Source organism: Petromyzon marinus, chromosome 3 (assembly GCF_048934315.1).
Source record: "Petromyzon marinus isolate PM22_M1 ecotype Great Lakes invasive population chromosome 3, UKy_Petmar_22M1.pri1.0, whole genome shotgun sequence".
Lineage (NCBI taxonomy): Eukaryota > Metazoa > Chordata > Hyperoartia > Petromyzontiformes > Petromyzontidae > Petromyzon > Petromyzon marinus.
In genome coordinates this window covers 372243-388700 of record NC_133669.1, presented here as the reverse complement: position 1 = coordinate 388700, position 16458 = coordinate 372243, and the positions used below count along the sequence as shown (strand labels likewise).

General features: G+C 47.6%; 2 protein-coding genes across 8 annotated transcripts in view; one reads left to right on the top strand and one right to left on the bottom strand.

Moving 5' to 3' along the window:
• The window catches only part of MCPH1 (microcephalin 1), a 121254-nt gene that overhangs the window by 61965 nt on the left and 42831 nt on the right, over nt 1–16458 (top strand). The window lies entirely within an intron of this gene.
• Nucleotides 1–16458, bottom strand: part of LOC116950948 (angiopoietin-2-like) — a 52676-nt gene that overhangs the window by 33278 nt on the left and 2940 nt on the right. The window contains exon 1 of one of the 5 annotated variants that reach the window (XM_032969163.2): nt 7799–8172. The exons of the other annotated variants lie outside the window; for them this stretch is intronic. Coding sequence (XP_032825054.2) covers nt 7799–7900 — 102 coding nt within the window. The 5' untranslated portion in view covers nt 7901–8172. Of the gene's footprint in view, nt 1–7798; nt 8173–16458 lie in introns of those variants that run through there. 5 annotated transcript variants of the gene reach the window in all.

Genomic DNA, 16458 nt, shown 5'->3' with positions numbered 1-16458 from the left:
AGACACAAGTTCCGGCAGCTTTTTTCAGGAAGACTCGTCGTGTCCACTGCATTAAAGATGTTTGCAGTGTTTGCTTATTTATTTAAATATAAATGGCTTGCACCTGCTATGGCTTCCTGTAGCACCATGCAGGTCCAGCAATAGGCTGCAGTGCGCTCTGGCATGCGTGCCCAATCTGTGTTCTTTGTCGGTCACACCTGTGATTGTGATTTTTTGTACTTATTTACCCAGGAAAGCCACAACGAGTCTGAAGCCTCTTTTTTCAGGAGGATTCTGCATTGTAATCGGCCAGGTGGCACAGCGGAAGAGTGAGTGGCTTGCATTTGGAAGACTGTGAATTCCGGTTAGGGGTTGACTCAGTCCATCATCCCTCTGGGTCAATAAAATAGGTACCGTGTTGTGACAAAGTCAACGGTGGTTTTCTTATAGATATTCACCCCCACCCCCCCCCCCCCCCTGGAGAACAGCGCTGGCTCAAGTCTAGTTTGAGTAGAAAATAATTGTTTTTACCTGCATCACGATTATTGGGCCAACTCTAATGACATCTAACGTTTTTAGCTAGGGAGGAAACAGGGGACCCCAGAGGAAGCCCATGCAGAACAGAGGAAGAACATGCAAACTGCACGCAGAAAGGCGCTTTAATCGAGAATCCAACCGAGAATTTTCTTGCTGTGAGGCACGAGCGTTAAGCCGGCTTGAAAAGGAAAGAAGATGTGAATCGCATAAAAGTGTTGTTTCACTCACATTCACACGAAGTCGAGCTGCAGCAGAGTTGGAATCACACGATAGTGCCGCTAAGTCTAGCAGTGCCCACACCGCGCGTGTAGTGGCATGCGCGCACCGGTAGACGCAGCGCAGAGCAGGCCGTGCCAATTCTTCCGTGTGGCTTCCAGCCTTACGTCAAGGCGTGCTGAGTCGTGCACACCACCAGTTCTGCTCCGAAATGATTGTGGGTGCAGTGAGCACATTTTTTTCATATTGACATCCACACGTGTGCACACGCAAGCACTGTGCATTAAAACAATTAGACGAATATATATTTACATTCGTGGCGAATTTCGTGTCTCTAGTGACTCCAAGATTGACAAGAATTAATTACAACATATACACTCATATTCTTGGTTCTTTCGGTAAAGTCACGTAGAAGGGAAACAATAAAATAATAAAAATATTGTTTTATATTTTTATTATTTTTTAAAAATATTGTTTTATATTTTTATTATTTTATTGTTTCCCTTCTACGTGACATTTACCGAAAGAACCCAGAATATGAATCCCTGCAGTCACGAAAGCTATAAATCAAAATATACACTCATGTTGAGGACTTTGTCTCATCCAAGCCGTGTTCAAGCAGCACACGGCAGGTCACAACAGTCACACACTCATCCACTCAACAAGACAAAGATCCCCCATATAGCCTTAGCAGACTGTAGGGGTAAGTGCTGTTAGCGAGCACCTATGAAGGCCGGAACGGTACACGAGGGGGTGGGTGGCCAGCACCACACCCGACCGCCTTTGTCTCCCCAGTGGCGATGTTTACACACCGCACCGGGTACTAATTTGAGGCTGAGTCGACCTAGGGGAGGCCCAGGACCGGTTCAGATAATCGTCACTGGTGTTGGCCATGAGCGGGAATCGAATTTGGCACACCACAATGTGTGCGAACCGCTCCACTACCGCTCCCCACTCAACAGTCACAGGCTCACCCACACGCTCAGCCACTCGCTGACGAAAGCTCTCCGAAGCGCTCTGCCCACTGAGCATACCCCTGGTTCGGAGCGGCGTGATCGCTGCCGGGCAGTCTCCGTACACTCGCGCCGGCTGTGACGAAGCAGCTGCAGAGTTTGTAGGCAGTGGAACTGGCCTCAAGGCGGCCAGTGCTTTCTCTCCAGTCGTTTGAGACGGGGGAGATTTTCACAATCGTGACACGAATCCAGCATTGGACGTGAAATCGTCCGCTCGTCCACTGGACTTAATGGCGGTCAGCATGAATGCCATGCCTCGTCCATTAGTCAGGTCTCAATTAAGTTTTATTTCATCCGGTGATACATTACAAGGTTTTATTTATTTATAATGGCATTGCCAGAAGTGAGTTTTATGCTCATTATAATGTGAAGTAAAACTTCATTTGTGTAAAATGCCCCAATCGGAGGCAAGCCTGGATTTGTCAGCCAATAACAGAAAAAGAAATCTGACTTTGAATTACAATACTGTCACTTGCTATATTATTTTTGCAGATGAATGTACAGTAGTAAGATTGCTGTATTGCTTGTGCCAGTGGACAAGTTATGTTTTCATTTATTTTCCTTATCTGACCTTAAATAAGCATGCCTTTGCTTTAATCCAATGCTGCTTCTACAAGCAAACATCAGTGAGAAATGTAATGCTGTTAGGCCGATCCGCTGGTTGTGCTTCGGTTGGGCGTGAGCTGTCAGCACCGTGGCAGGGTTAGGCCCTGCACTGCAGCACAATTAATACGTCGAGTTGTGAACGGGGACATAAATCACCCACTGGCTGACTTGTGTACACAAACAAATGTAGGAGGTTAAATACATTTTTAATTTGGCACACCACGATGTGTGCGATGTGGTCAACAAATGTAAAGGCGACAGTCACGTACAATTGTGTGAATAAGCGTTGAGATTGTACCTAAAATTGGGCCTGTGTGATAGACGCCAATTACGCTACTTTCTACCGTTGTTTTGCATTCCTCTGCGGCGTAATGAATCCTGCCATCCGTTTGTAATCTGAGCACACGGCATTTTATAGCCACTGCTAACTGTGCAGTTTTTTAACTTAATTTTTTTTTTATCTGAATTTTGTTATATTTGTGGTTACAGATCTAATCATTCAATTATATATTTTCGGTTTTAGCTTTCACATTTTTTTTAATCAGTCACAGGTTCAGATTCTGCCCGCTCTGTAGCTCTCATGTTCAGCGGTGGCTGAGGTAGCGCTAGCACGAACGTTCCAAACATAATGATAATCATCTCAAGCACAGCTAGTGTCTGGGAAGCCTGCAATCATGGGGACTTCTCTAGCTCGGTTTGCAGTGAATCAGCATCTGAAACCATTCAAGGTTTGACCTAACTCGCTCATCACTGCTTCGCTGCAGAAGTAATTACTGTTCACCTTGGAATTACTTCAGTACGCATCTGACTTCAGCAACTTTGCCTAGTTGCTCTGATGTGTCAGTCACGTGACGTCTCATGTCTGGTGTCGTTCTGAATTGGTGTATAGGAGGGAGGCCAGACTACACATAGCCATCCCACACATAATGAGACGACACCACTCACACTCAGGCAGTGGTACCCAGCTTCTCTGGTCCCACAGACAACTGTCAACTCTCAAACGCATTTCACGGACCACCATGCACCTGTAGCATATCAAATAATGTTTATGTCAGTAACCGATGCCGCAATCATCTGGTTCACACGATAGCCAGCTAGCTGTGTTTATGACTAAAAAATAAAATCTAAATAGTTGCATGATGGGCAATAAAAAACAATATCTGGTGTTTTATAAAAAAAAAAATCCTGAGTATCTGTAACGGTTCCACGGACCACTTCCCACGGCCTTGCAAACCACCATTGGTCCCCAGACCAGTTTGTAAATGACTGCTCTCAGGTAATGCACAGATGGGTATAGCAACCTACATTTTTTATTGCCCTCTCACCCACCCGCAGCCCGGCAGATTAGGGATTTTCACAAATCTGCACGATGACTCCTAAGCGATTGATGACGACGCACACATGGCTGCAACTATGCAGTCGTGCGGTGAAGCGCGCAGGTGTGCGTGGAGCGCGCAGGTGCGCGTAGGTGCGGGTGGAGCGCGCAGGTGCGGGTGGAGCGCGCAGGTGCGGGTGGAGCGCGCAGGTGCGTGTAGGTGCGAGTGGAGCGCGCAGGTGCGCGTCGAGTCCGCAGGAGCGCGTAGGTGCGGGTGGAGCGCGCAGGTGTGGGTGGAGCGCGCAGGTGTGGGTGGAGCGCGCAGGTGTGGGTGGATCGGCAGCGTTTGAAGCCACAGCGCTTCTCGCGCGCTGGCCCGGCGCCAGCAGCGCACACGGTGACAACGCATCTGCCATCGCCCGCTGAGTCGAGTGTGGAATGGCACAGTATCTGGCCGCCGATGATGGAGTGCCGTGCGCTGATAAGACGCTGCAAGCCAGAGTTACGGGGACACGCAAGGGCAGTGAAAGGCAATTACGCTTGGGATTCCAAATATTGTGCTTCACAGCGTCTGGGGCATAAAGCGTCACGCATTGCGAACTGCAACTCATCCCTGTTAGGGTTTTATTGCAGCAGTTCTGGTGGGGTTTACAGTGGGTTGCACACTGAATATAATAATTTTCTTCTTGTGCAAGTTTGTTCAATGGGCAAAAATTAAATTTGGGCTTGTAAATTAATCAAGCAGTTTTCCTTTTTGTGTTTGGCATCATCGTGCTTTTATGTAATCGTAAAAAAAGAGTACACGATAAAAGTATTTTATAGGAAAGTACTTTAACATAATAGCGTGGATGCGTCACAAACTCAACAAAACGCATTACAGTGAAATCTATTATCTGAAAAGAACTGCTTAAAAATTTGACTTAAATTCACGAGCATTTACACATGTGCAGGCTTCGACATGTACATGTCGAAGGGTCAGCTGATGCTCACTGCCGTTTATCCTCTACATCATTGTATGTGTGTATTTCTCGTTGTGTGTGTGTATCGTTGCATGTGTGTATGTATCATATGTGTGGATGTATTGTTGTGTGTGTGTATCGTATGTGTGTATGTATTGTCGTATATCGTGTGTGTGTATCATTGTATGTGTATGTATTGTTGTATGTATAGTTGTATGTGTGTGTGTATAGTTGTATGCGTGTGAATAGTTGTATGTGTGTACCGTTGTATGTGTATGCATTGTATGTATAGTTGTATGTGTGTGTGTATCGTATGTGTGTGTGTATAGTTGTATGTGTGTATGTATAGTTTTATGTGTGTATGTATAGTTGTATGTGTGTATAGTTGTATGTGTGTGTATAGTTGTATGTGTTTGTGTATCGTATGTGTGTGTGTATTGTTGTATGTATAGTTGTATGTGTGTGTATAGTTGTATGTGTGTATAGTTGTATGTGTGTGTGTATAGTTGTATGTCTGTGTATCGTATGTGTGTGTGTATTGTTGTATGTATAGTTGTATGTGTGTGTATAATTGTATGTGTGTGTGTTTAGTTGTATGTGTGTGTGTGTATCGTATGTGTGTGTGTGTATCGTATGTGTGTGTGTGTATCGTATGTGTGTGTGTGTCGTATGTGTATGTATGTGTATGTATTGTATGTATAGTTGTATGTGTGTGTATCGTTGTATGTGTATGTATTGTTGTATGTGTGTATGTATCGTTCAATGTATGTTGAACTTCTTTCGTATAGGAATAGAAACTATTGTGCAGAGTGCAGGTTGTCGTGTGCGGTGTTCTGAGAAGCGCCGGTATGGGATACCAGCACAGTTCCACCGCTGTGCATGTGTTTCTATTGACACTTGGTAAATGGGTTCTCATTCTGCTTGTCTGTTTCCCTATGATGTATCACATACTACATCTGAGAGTATCATCTGTTGCAGATAACCAGGTAATGGACTAATTCGGGTTATCGTAAACCCCCGCAAAAATGTGCAATCTGAATGGAATTAATTCCACTTGTGTGCCACTGCCATGTGTGACCCGTTTGCTGGGAAGGGCAGTTTTGAAGTCCAGCGAGGGTCCTGCTGCTCTCACCCTGCTCCTGAGGTTAAGGGAGACGCCTGACCTTCGTGATCTTGGGAGGACCTCGCTCCATTCAGTGAAGAGACATCATTCTTCTGGACATATCATGGCCCATTACAAGTGTGGCTCTTCTATTAGGAGCATTGTCCATCAGGTTTTGCAAACCGTATTGCGAATGCAATTTTCATTAATTTGCTGAGGCAAAGTTTAATGATGATGATGATGAAAGTTAAATATGGAACAAAAATTATACTGGCTTCTACAGGTGACTGAAGTGCAGTGTAGTCAGTATTTAGATATTATCTTTTGTAATGTACATGCATTATCTGAGTGTATATGATGCATAGCTTATTTGCAATGAGCCAAGCTGCACATGCTGTTATATTTTATTATAACCCCATATGGTTAAATGTGTTTAAGTTGTTATGGATATATACTGAAGCATGGTCCCTCCTTTTCCAGTACCAAAATATGAGAATAGGTTTTCCCATTTTTTCTGGCAACAAAACAGGTGTTAAGATGTTAAAACACCAAACTGAAACCTTTTACAAGGAATCATCTCTGCATTAACCACAATACAAAAGGCGCCTTTTGGCGTCCTCTGGTCTAACACCGTTTTGAGACGAGGCTCAAAAGAAAGCTGTCTCTGATGTGGACCAATCAGTTTCAAAGACAATGCATATATTATCAGAGTATGTGTTTTTTTGCATTCTGGCCACAAGTATTGTGGTTAATGCAGACATGATTCCATGTAAAAGGTTTCAGTTTGGTGTTTTAACATCTTAACACCTGTTTTGTTACCAGAAAAAAGGGGAAAACCTATTCTGATATATACTGGATATTTACGGATCTGGTAAATGTGTAGTTGTCATGCATTACAGTGAAATAATAGAATTTTGGCAATCCTTGTGTTAACATGTATAATATCAACATGCTTGCAGATGAATACCTTTAGTAAGTCATTCTAAATCTGCAGCGTCCTTATTTCTTTGGCGAAGGTGCTGCGCTTAATGAATACATCGCATGCTCACGTTGTGAGAGTGGCGTCTTGCGAGCGCTGCCGGTAAGGCGCGAGATAATTCACTTTCTCGGGATTCACCTTCGACCTCTGGTGACATTTTGAAACACTTTCTAGGGGACGTGCTCCTGCCTTCCGAGCGAGCTGACCTGCTCCGCTCTTTAGAAAATAAAGTCAGAACAGGAGGACCCCCCTCCGGGCGATCAATCTGCCACACTGCTACAAAGCCAGAACAGATTCGGGCACTTGGGAGGGCCGTGATGGACGGGCGTACGCCGCTCATTGTGCCGCCGGCTAGCACCGCGGAGCACGCCGCTCACGGGCGGTCGTACCGGCGCACGGAGTATCACGAGCAAGCGTTTATGCCGCTGTGCGTGGTTGTGTGTATGCGTGCACGTGTATGTTGTTGGGAGCGGTACTGTTGCGGGTAGCGCACTGCGCTACAAACCGGGCGACTTAAGTTCGATTCCCGCTCACGGCCAACACCGGTGACGATCATCTGATTCGGTCCTGGGCCTCCCCTAAGTCGACTCAGCCTCACATGAGTATCTGGCGTGGTATGTAAAACATCGCCACTGGGGAGACAAAGGCGGCCGGGTGTGGTGTTTGCCACCCACCCCCTCGTGTGCCGCACCAGCCTTCATAGGTGCTCACTAACAGCACTTGCCCCAACAGTTTGTCAAGGCTATACGGGGGACCTTTGTCTTTTGTTCAAGGCTACATGAGGGATCTTTGTCTTTGAGCTTTTGGTTGGGTCACAGCAGGTGACAGTCAAGTTGCTCAAAGCACCTTCAGCCAGTTTCATGCTGAGTGAGTGAAAATAATTTCTGTTTTCTTTTAACAAGAGTGGCTTTACATTTTTTAGAAAAGTGGGAATGTTTTCCTTTTTAGTTTTCTTTGTGTAGTGGATTATATTATCTTTGGTTGAATTATAAAGTGCAATCGATGTTTTGTTTGTAATATAGAATTACAAATAACCAAATACTATTTCTCTAAGAGCTGCAATTAGTTACTATTTAAGGATATAAAACTCACCAGACCCCGGGCAGAGTGTTCAGTGTGTCCCTCATGGCGGTTGTCATGCCTGCAGGACGTTAGAAATGTACACTTGGCGTCGGGGCAGGCACTCCGCAGCATGCACTCCGCCCGGGAGACGCACTTCTGCGTGAAGGCACAGTGGATTCTCTGCGTCGCACACACGCGCACGCGTGTGTGTGTTTAAATTAAAAAGCCATTACTCTTCAAAAGAGTAGGAGTGTTTCCCTCTTCAAATGAGGGTGGAACCCTGCTCATCTTCATTCACGACTCTGAGCCGGTGTTGGAAATTTCACGTTTGTTTGATGAGGGTCATTTTGTCCACAGGAACCGTCAGTATAAGATAACTCTGCACAAAGTTGCACTCAGTTTATTTACCCTGTCGGAATGAAGGGCTGAGCTAACTCTGACTGGGATTTTAATTTGCAACCTTTCGTGCGCTAAACCTCTGCACTTTTAGGATGCAGCACAACTAAATTCACTCCACTTAGACACAAAACGCACTGCACACATAGACATGCGCCAGCAGATCTATACATGTGTGATGTAGTGAGAAACTATTGTAACAAGGCTCAACTTCCGATCGGAAGGTTGCGAGTTTAAATCCCAGCAGGGGTCGTCTGAGCTCTTCAACTGTCTGCTAAAAAAGTATCACGTTCTGGGTGGTTGTTCTTCATGTGCGGTTGTTTTATATGAACGCTCATTCCCACAATGTTTGAAATCACACCTGTACGTGGAGGAATAGAGGCACACTCACTGTGCAGGCCAGTTGACTACAAGAGCCGTAAGGAAACTATCACAATCAGCCCATTGTCAAGGTCCTGAATAAATTCGAATTATTTACGCTTTAAAGAACTATTACCCTTCAGTGAGAGTGACAGCATCACCCGGCCTGGCCACCCCCCTCACCACCCCTCACCCGTGTCGCCAGCTCTCACAGAAAGCCCCCACTGCTCACCTCTGCTGAATCTTGGACTTGGTTTCTCTGAGCTGCAGTATTTCTCGGTGACGGTCAAAAACCTCTTTTCGTTCTTACTCAACACATTATTCAAAGGGCAGGCTTATGGGTCTATATCCATGAAAGATTCACGTGCAGCCCTTGGGCGATCCGCTACTGGATGAAGGCCTCCCCACGCCACGTCGGTCGTGATGGTGGTTTGCCCATATTTCACCTCGCCGGTTAATACAGATTGGTCATTTGGAGGCGTAAAGATCGCTTCTCGTGTCACTGGCCGCTCATATTCGTCATAGCTGGGAATCAGGGTTCTGGGTTCGGAACGCGCTACGCTGACCACTGTACTGCCACTCTGTGCCAGTGTTGCACGTGACGTGCATAACTCGGTTGAAGCGAGAGCTAAGGCACACAGCATCATCGGGTTGGTGCTGGTTGGTCACTCAAAGCTAACCAAGGTGTCCTCATGTTCAAACAAGCACAGGGCGGTGCTCATGCACACGTATAGCAAGGGTCGGTCTCTATAAGAATTTTCTACCACTACTGTTTGTGGATCTAACAAAGACAAGTCTAATTATTAATGATGTAACATTATTTTGTTTCATAATGAGATCGGTGGCCTGTGCCCAAATACAGCATTGGTTATTTGTGTTATGGCACGGATTTAATAACGATGATGATGATGATTTGGCTTTGAGCTGACGGTGACCGATGCACCAAATGGACGTGCTCACACTTGTGGCTTGACACACAGCCGGAACTAAGGGGGCTCATGGAACGGCCTCGTACCCCTTGAGCTCCACGATTTGCAGTGTAGTTAAAAAAAACCCCATGTAGAAAATACGTTTAAAATAAGAACATATATTAGAGCACGTGAGTGTGTATGTGTGTGTGACATGAGCCATGTGTTTAAGAGCAACCCTTTCATCAGTGCCGCTCTAACACGCGGCGCTTTTGTGTAAAGTTAGCGACACGAGATTGCCTCGAATTATTGTTCATAATTTACGTGCTCGGCTGTCGTGGGGAGGTGGGGTGGTCTGCATCTTCTACGGCCGATAAATCTGCAGCTTGACCGTCTTTCTCACCCGCGCAGTAATCGCGGCCCGAGGCTGCTCGTTCTAACTCGGCGATCAGTGCCGGCATCTCGGCAGCTGTGTCCCACCCCTCTCGTTTCCCATGCCGTGATCTGTGCAATCGATCCCAGTGGCATAGGTTAAACTCAGCTCAAGCCTAATCCGAGAAGAAATACCCAGTGTTGTTCAGTAGCCCACGATGCCAGCTCTGCAGTATGCTGCTGTCACTCTGATGCTGCGAGGTTGTCTTAGAAATCAGAACCTGTGCATTTGGCTAAGTGTGCTATGCTACACATCCCAGCTCTGGTTAAGTTCACAGTACAGGATGTCAATATCATACAGAAACCGACACAGTTATTCGGGTTGTGCACGGGAATACTCCGTTTAACGAGGCAAGAAATATTTCTTCAAACCCTGGACATGCTGGCAAGCCAAATTCCTTATCAAGGGATTATCCAGGTAAAATATTTGCATAAAAATGGGCATTTAGCAGACATGAATCTGAATCTGGCCAAAATTATACTCTGCCGCTGACAATTGCCTCATCGCATTGTCCCGTTAGGCTGACAAGAACAGCCAAGTGCATCCACGCACACGTAGCGATTGGGCCGATGGGGTCCGCGTAGCTCATCGTAAGCAGCACACTAAACTAATTAGTGTGGGTTTCGTCATTTAATTGAGGCAATTTTCTAATTAAGGATTTAAGCCACAGCCGCTGCACACAGTGGTGCACTCTTGTATCCACGTGTACCCATCGTGCGCACAAGGCATAGCACAGATGCGCAACGTGAAATATTCCCCCGTGCTGGAATAACAACACGGGGACACCAACACACGCAGAAACGGTGACCCCACGACTCACGGACGCCGAGACCCTCGTGCCCGCAGCACGTTAACAGCGTAGGTGCTGCACCCCTTGAGGTGAACGCCTGTGGCAGCAACAGTGGGAGAGGTGAAGCGAGCGGCAATCCTGCCGGAGCGCTAATCGGGACGGCTGACAGCAGCCGACAGCAGTAAGGCAGCACCTCCTTGAGCCTGTACCGCTCGAAACCGCAAAACAAGATAGGCGCCTGCTTCTTGCACCTCGTCCTCACAGCATTCCTGCTCCTGCTAAATCTGGCACCGCCGCTCAAGAGGCGGACACGGCATGGCTGCGGAGCACCAGTGACTCCCCGGCGTGCCGCTGAGCGGAGGTTTGAGCGATTTGAAGTGCTACGCGAGGACACTCGGTGGTGCCGTTTTACGAAATCCGGAGGATGGGGAGCTGGGTCAATCCAGAAGAGGATTTCATCTCCAAATATTACGGTCGTGAGCCAATCGCTTACACCGTGAACCGCTTGGATTATTACCATTCGGTGGCAATTTTTTATTTATTTGGATCCACTTACCCTGCTGAACGCATTGGGCCTGAACTGTCAGGTTGGGATTCGCCGTGTTTCGAGGCTTGCCACAGGTCACAAGTCCAAACCCTTGTTGAGGATTAACATTTGACTGTAGGATGTTTACCACTGGTGTAGACATGCCAAAAGAGTTTAGCTTGTGGAAACAGGAACAGAATTTGGGTTTACTTTGAGGAGAAGGGGGCTGGGCCCATCGTAGAGGTGTGATGACCCAACTCACCACGGAGGGTAAAGAGTTTGATTATAGAATGTGGAAGGGGCTTGACGACATTGAGCAGATGTTGCGCGGCCCAGCCTGCCGTCGGGCCGTGGCGAGCACTCAATTACGGTAGAGCCGAGGCCAGAGCGGCGAGGGGGCCCAGCGGGGTCGCAGCTTCAGGACAAGCAAATAATGCAGCCAGAAACCAGGGTCGAGTATATTTAGTTTGTAAATGAGTGGACTTCATTCACTGCATATTCACAGAAGCAGTCTGTGTGCTCAGTATGCTTTCTCAGCGAGCGGCACGATGTGCCGTAGTTCTGCTGTGGCGTGTGCAGTCTTATGGTAATTACTTTTAGATGTATTTATTTTAGAGTTTCTGTTTAATTGGAAAATGATCGGAAGCCTGTGAGTTCAAATCCCGGCCGTAGGTCGACTCTCCCTTCCCATTTGCCCTCTGCTCCAAAAAACCAAAGTCGTCCCTGGGCCAGAGCAAAGAATTGGTTCCACCTGAGGTAGCAAAACTTTAGACGTTCCGATGGATTTAAATGGCTAATGAGAGTAAATTAAATGGGTTATCACATAATGCACTGTTACTGGCCACAGAAATAAATGTTCCCAGTTAACTCATGTCACCTGATGTGGTACCGACAAGGGATATCTATCTGGTCTGGGCTCGTGGACTAAAGGACCTGCGCCAACTCCCCGTCAACATCCTCTCAAGAGGGTGGAACTCCCTTACTCTGGTCATCTCCACTGCTGACTCCCTTCCCCTGTCCAAGGCCAGTCTCAGGACTTTCCTCTGCAACTCCGCATGTGACTGGCTGTGTCTCTATGTACCATTACCATGCCTCCATCTGCTCTCACTTTCTGCCCTGTAGCTTCCGACCTCTCACTCTGTGACAATAACCTCGATAATCAATCCTTACTCTTTCCCTAGTTTCCAAGATGCTTGTCCCAGTTTCTAATGCAGCAACTTGAGATTCAGTTGCATGGAGACACTCGATAAACCCACTCTGGATTGCATTAATCCCCCCCCCCCCCGGGTCAATAAAATGAACAACAATCTGTTGGAAGTCGACTGTGGTTGCCCTGCAGATAGACTGGCGCCAAACAATGGAATGTGGAGTGTCCACCCCTGGCTCAGGCCCACTGATCGAACCGAATGCCGCTCCATGCTCATTCAAGCAGGCAGACACTGACACTTCTCTCCTGAGCACACCGAACGCGTGCGTAGCCCCCGCGGGAGGGGCAGTAAAATGACGTCTTTTGTTCGAACACAATCATAACAACTAAATTATTGCTCAGCTTTAGCAGCGGGGCTCATAGTTTGGAGGTTGATTCCCCGCCGATGTGTGCCGCGTGTGTAGCGAGGGCTCGTCCCGTCGTGGGGCTGCGCCTCATCGCTGTGGTTCGTGGTGCGAGGCTCCGCCGGCCCACGGCAGCCGAGCCACCGCCGCGCTCACGCGGGAGGCGTGCGCTCATAACGCGCGTGACAGTCGTATAAAGCCCCAAATTGAATAATGTTTGGGGAATGTTTTAGTTTAACCTTTCAAACTGTAAAAAAAACCAGAAAAAATATAATTGTTCCTAAGTGGATTTCAGTTAAAATCGTATCCACGCTGCATTCTGTATGATTAGCGTCGCCACTGCCTGCGTTTGACAGAGTAATGCAGCCATCACACTGTTACTTTCAGGGTATAAGTTAAAGCATTATAACTGCAACATAATAACGCGGCGAAAGGGGTAGAACTAATTTATGAATAGCTAAGCTTCCACATTTCGGAGCCTATTTTTGGATGGTAATGTGTGTGTGGCTGGAGTCCTGCTGCTCGGCTTATAATGGTTTCCCCGGGGTCTCTCGCACTGCTGTACCATTCATCATTACCATCACAAAGGCTCCAGAGAAAATGTCATTCGCCCGTTGCCAGGCCAGTACTGCGTGCACTCCTATTTTATAGGAGGGGTGGGGGGGGTGTGGGCATTGGCCATGCCTGGCACCAGAGATGTGAGACCTTTCTGGTGCTTTTGTGCAATTTGACACGGCTGGCACGTCTTTGAAGCGCAGGGCCTCGTTTGGAATTTTTTTTGTTACCCTAAGTCAGAGAGTCAAGCAGTGAAATAGCGTTACCGCAACGTGCACGGGGGGCGGCGAGGCCCGCAGCGCCGGTGACCTTGGCAGAGGTCTTGGATGTTGGAATGGAAACTTTACCCAAAACGTTCCCAGGTACGCTGTGGCGTGGCCCACGGTACGTAGCCAGATTTACGCGGCATGCGGTTCGCGCGGTTAATTACATTGCTTCCTGTCTTCCACTTTGCATGAAAACCAAGTTTAGGTAAATGATGTATTGAAATACCAAATTATTTCCGGTGTAATTTCTGCATTTCATTTTTCATAATTGAAATTATACATCTGATTTGTGGTTTTTAAACCTAAGGTTGTAACCCAGTAGCAAGCATCGATTTCATATCGTACATTCGAATGTGTCTCTAAATGTTCCTTGATTGAAAGATGAGATATAAATGTAACTGTCTAACGTCTTGTTACATTTCACTCACTACCATCGGTCTCTAGACATGCGCAACCTCACAAACGTGTGTGCGTTGTGGCTTTGTAATCACTGCGTGTACGCACGAGCGCGTGCATTGTGTTCGTGCTATTGCTGTGCGACGTAAGAACATGTGTGGAGTTGGGGGCACAGCCTACGTTCACGAGGCTTGGGGCGCGACGTAGCTTTGACTGGGTGCATGAGCACAATTACCAGCCACACTCACCGGCCACGCTCACCGGCCACGCTCACCGGCCACGCTCACTGGCCACACTCACCGGCCACGCTCACCGACTGTGCTCACCGACCACACTCACCGGCCACGCTCACCGGCCACGCTCACCGACCACGCTCACCGACCACACTCACCGACCGTGCTCACCGACCACATTCACCGGCCACGCTCACCGGCCACACTCACCGACCGTGCTCACGGGCCACGCTGACCGGCCACGCTCACCGACCACGCTCACCGGCTACGCTCACTGGCCACGCTCACCGGCCATGCTCACCGTCTGGAGCTCCCTGCCTCTCACTCCTCCCTCTCACTCCTCCCTCTCCTCGTGCTTCCCAGCGATGGAGCACCCAGCGCAACGTTCCGCTCCTTGCTCGTTATGTTTGTCCCAAGCAGCATCCTCAATGAGACATGGTTTCCCTCACTCACAGAACAATACAAGTTTCTGTAAAGAGCACTCTGCACGCGTGCATCCCCAGGGCGCTTTACGACAAAACCTCCGTCCGTTATAAAAACCATCGGCTAATCAACCCAACTCGAGGATCAGTTCATGCACAAACAAATCTTTGTTTACATTTGACTTTGAAATATTCAACTCTGCCTGCATTCTTAAAGTGAATAGCTCATTAAATGAGTTAAATGAGTTATTCACTTTATTTGTTTGTTTTTTACAATCTTACTATTGTGAAAAATCCCACAATTAGTCGATGACTAAACGTTGAGACCCGCCGTCGAAGTGTTTTGCGGGGCAGCAGTGTGCGCCGCTGCACCCCACTACTATAACAACATCTATATATGTATTGCAAAATAAACCTCAAATACGATAACTTGTAAGTTGTGACTTGAAAAAATGCAATTAATTCCAGTATTGTATGTAAAATAAATATGTGCATGTGTGTGTGTATTGTAATATATGTTACAACAGGCTGCCCTGTGATCCTGGTTACCTGGATTTAAGTCCTAGCCAGGAACAACATCCGGCCTCGGCGTTAAACGGGTTTCCTGGCGCTGCGTAAACATCGGCACTGATGAGAGAAAGGTTCCCTGATGTGTGCTGGCCACACAACTGCCATCGCACGTTGTGCCGGCCTTAATAGGTGCTCACTAACAGCCCATACCCCAATGGTCTCGAAGGCTACACAAGGAGGGATTTGTTATTTGGAATATTATATTGAGCAGTGTACTGCACATGAGCACAACGTGCAAGACACGCAGAGGTTTGTTTGGAGTATGCTTGCTCTAGTGGGGAGGCCCTCTGTTCGGCATGGTGGCAACAGCTCCCGCGTCAGCGTTGATTTACACTCTACTCTTTATGTATCGCGTTTATAAACATGCACTGTGTGATTCTGTCATGGGGCTTTGAGCTGAAGACAATTGTATTGTCAAAGTCGTAGGTTAAGATCAATATTTAATGCTGAAACTCTTTGAGAATCCAAATAAACCAAGGAATCTTAAGTGCACGTTAGTATAGGGGAATGAGATTAGTTGATTTGTGTGCTTTCGCACTTCACGCGTTGCTCCGTACGCCGTGGCGCTCGACAAACGTGGCCGCTCACACAAACAACCTGGGCTTTGTTCGTTATTTGTTGTGCATTTAGTCACGTGTCACAATAAACACTACCATATCAGCAGAGGTCAAACTGTTTCTGTGCTACAATGAGCATTAAGCAGCACGCATCTCATTGCAGCCCTTAGCTTGTGGTGTAAATTCCACGTTCCTTTGGCAGTTGCCGTTGACTTCACTTTATAAGTTACCGTTGACTTCACACAAACCCGGAGGGACGACGGGCTGAGCGAACGTCCCCCCCCCCCCCCCATAAGGTTTTGACCTCGCTACCATCCGATTGCGAGCCGCCTGCTCTACCACTGAGGCACGTGTGTGGAGGTGGCACGGTGTTGCGCCGTGCTGCCGGCACTGAGCAGGCCCCACACTCGCGCTGTGTCAGCACCTGATGCCGTTCTTGCAGTGGTGTGGCAACAAGTGCCGGGGAGCTTTCCAGCGTTACTCACACGGGGTTCTCAACATGTAATAATGCTCCCCTTACGTGGGACATTTCCTGTGGTGGGTTTAATAGTTCACCTGATAGCTGGCCAATAAAACTTGAGCTGACCACACATTCGTACCCCCACAGATGTACGCATGCACGCTCATACACACGAGCGCGCACACGAACCCCAGGACTTCAAAAGGAAAGATTCCTTGCAGAGACACACTAAACCATTGTCGAGCCAACCAATACAGGGACATGTGG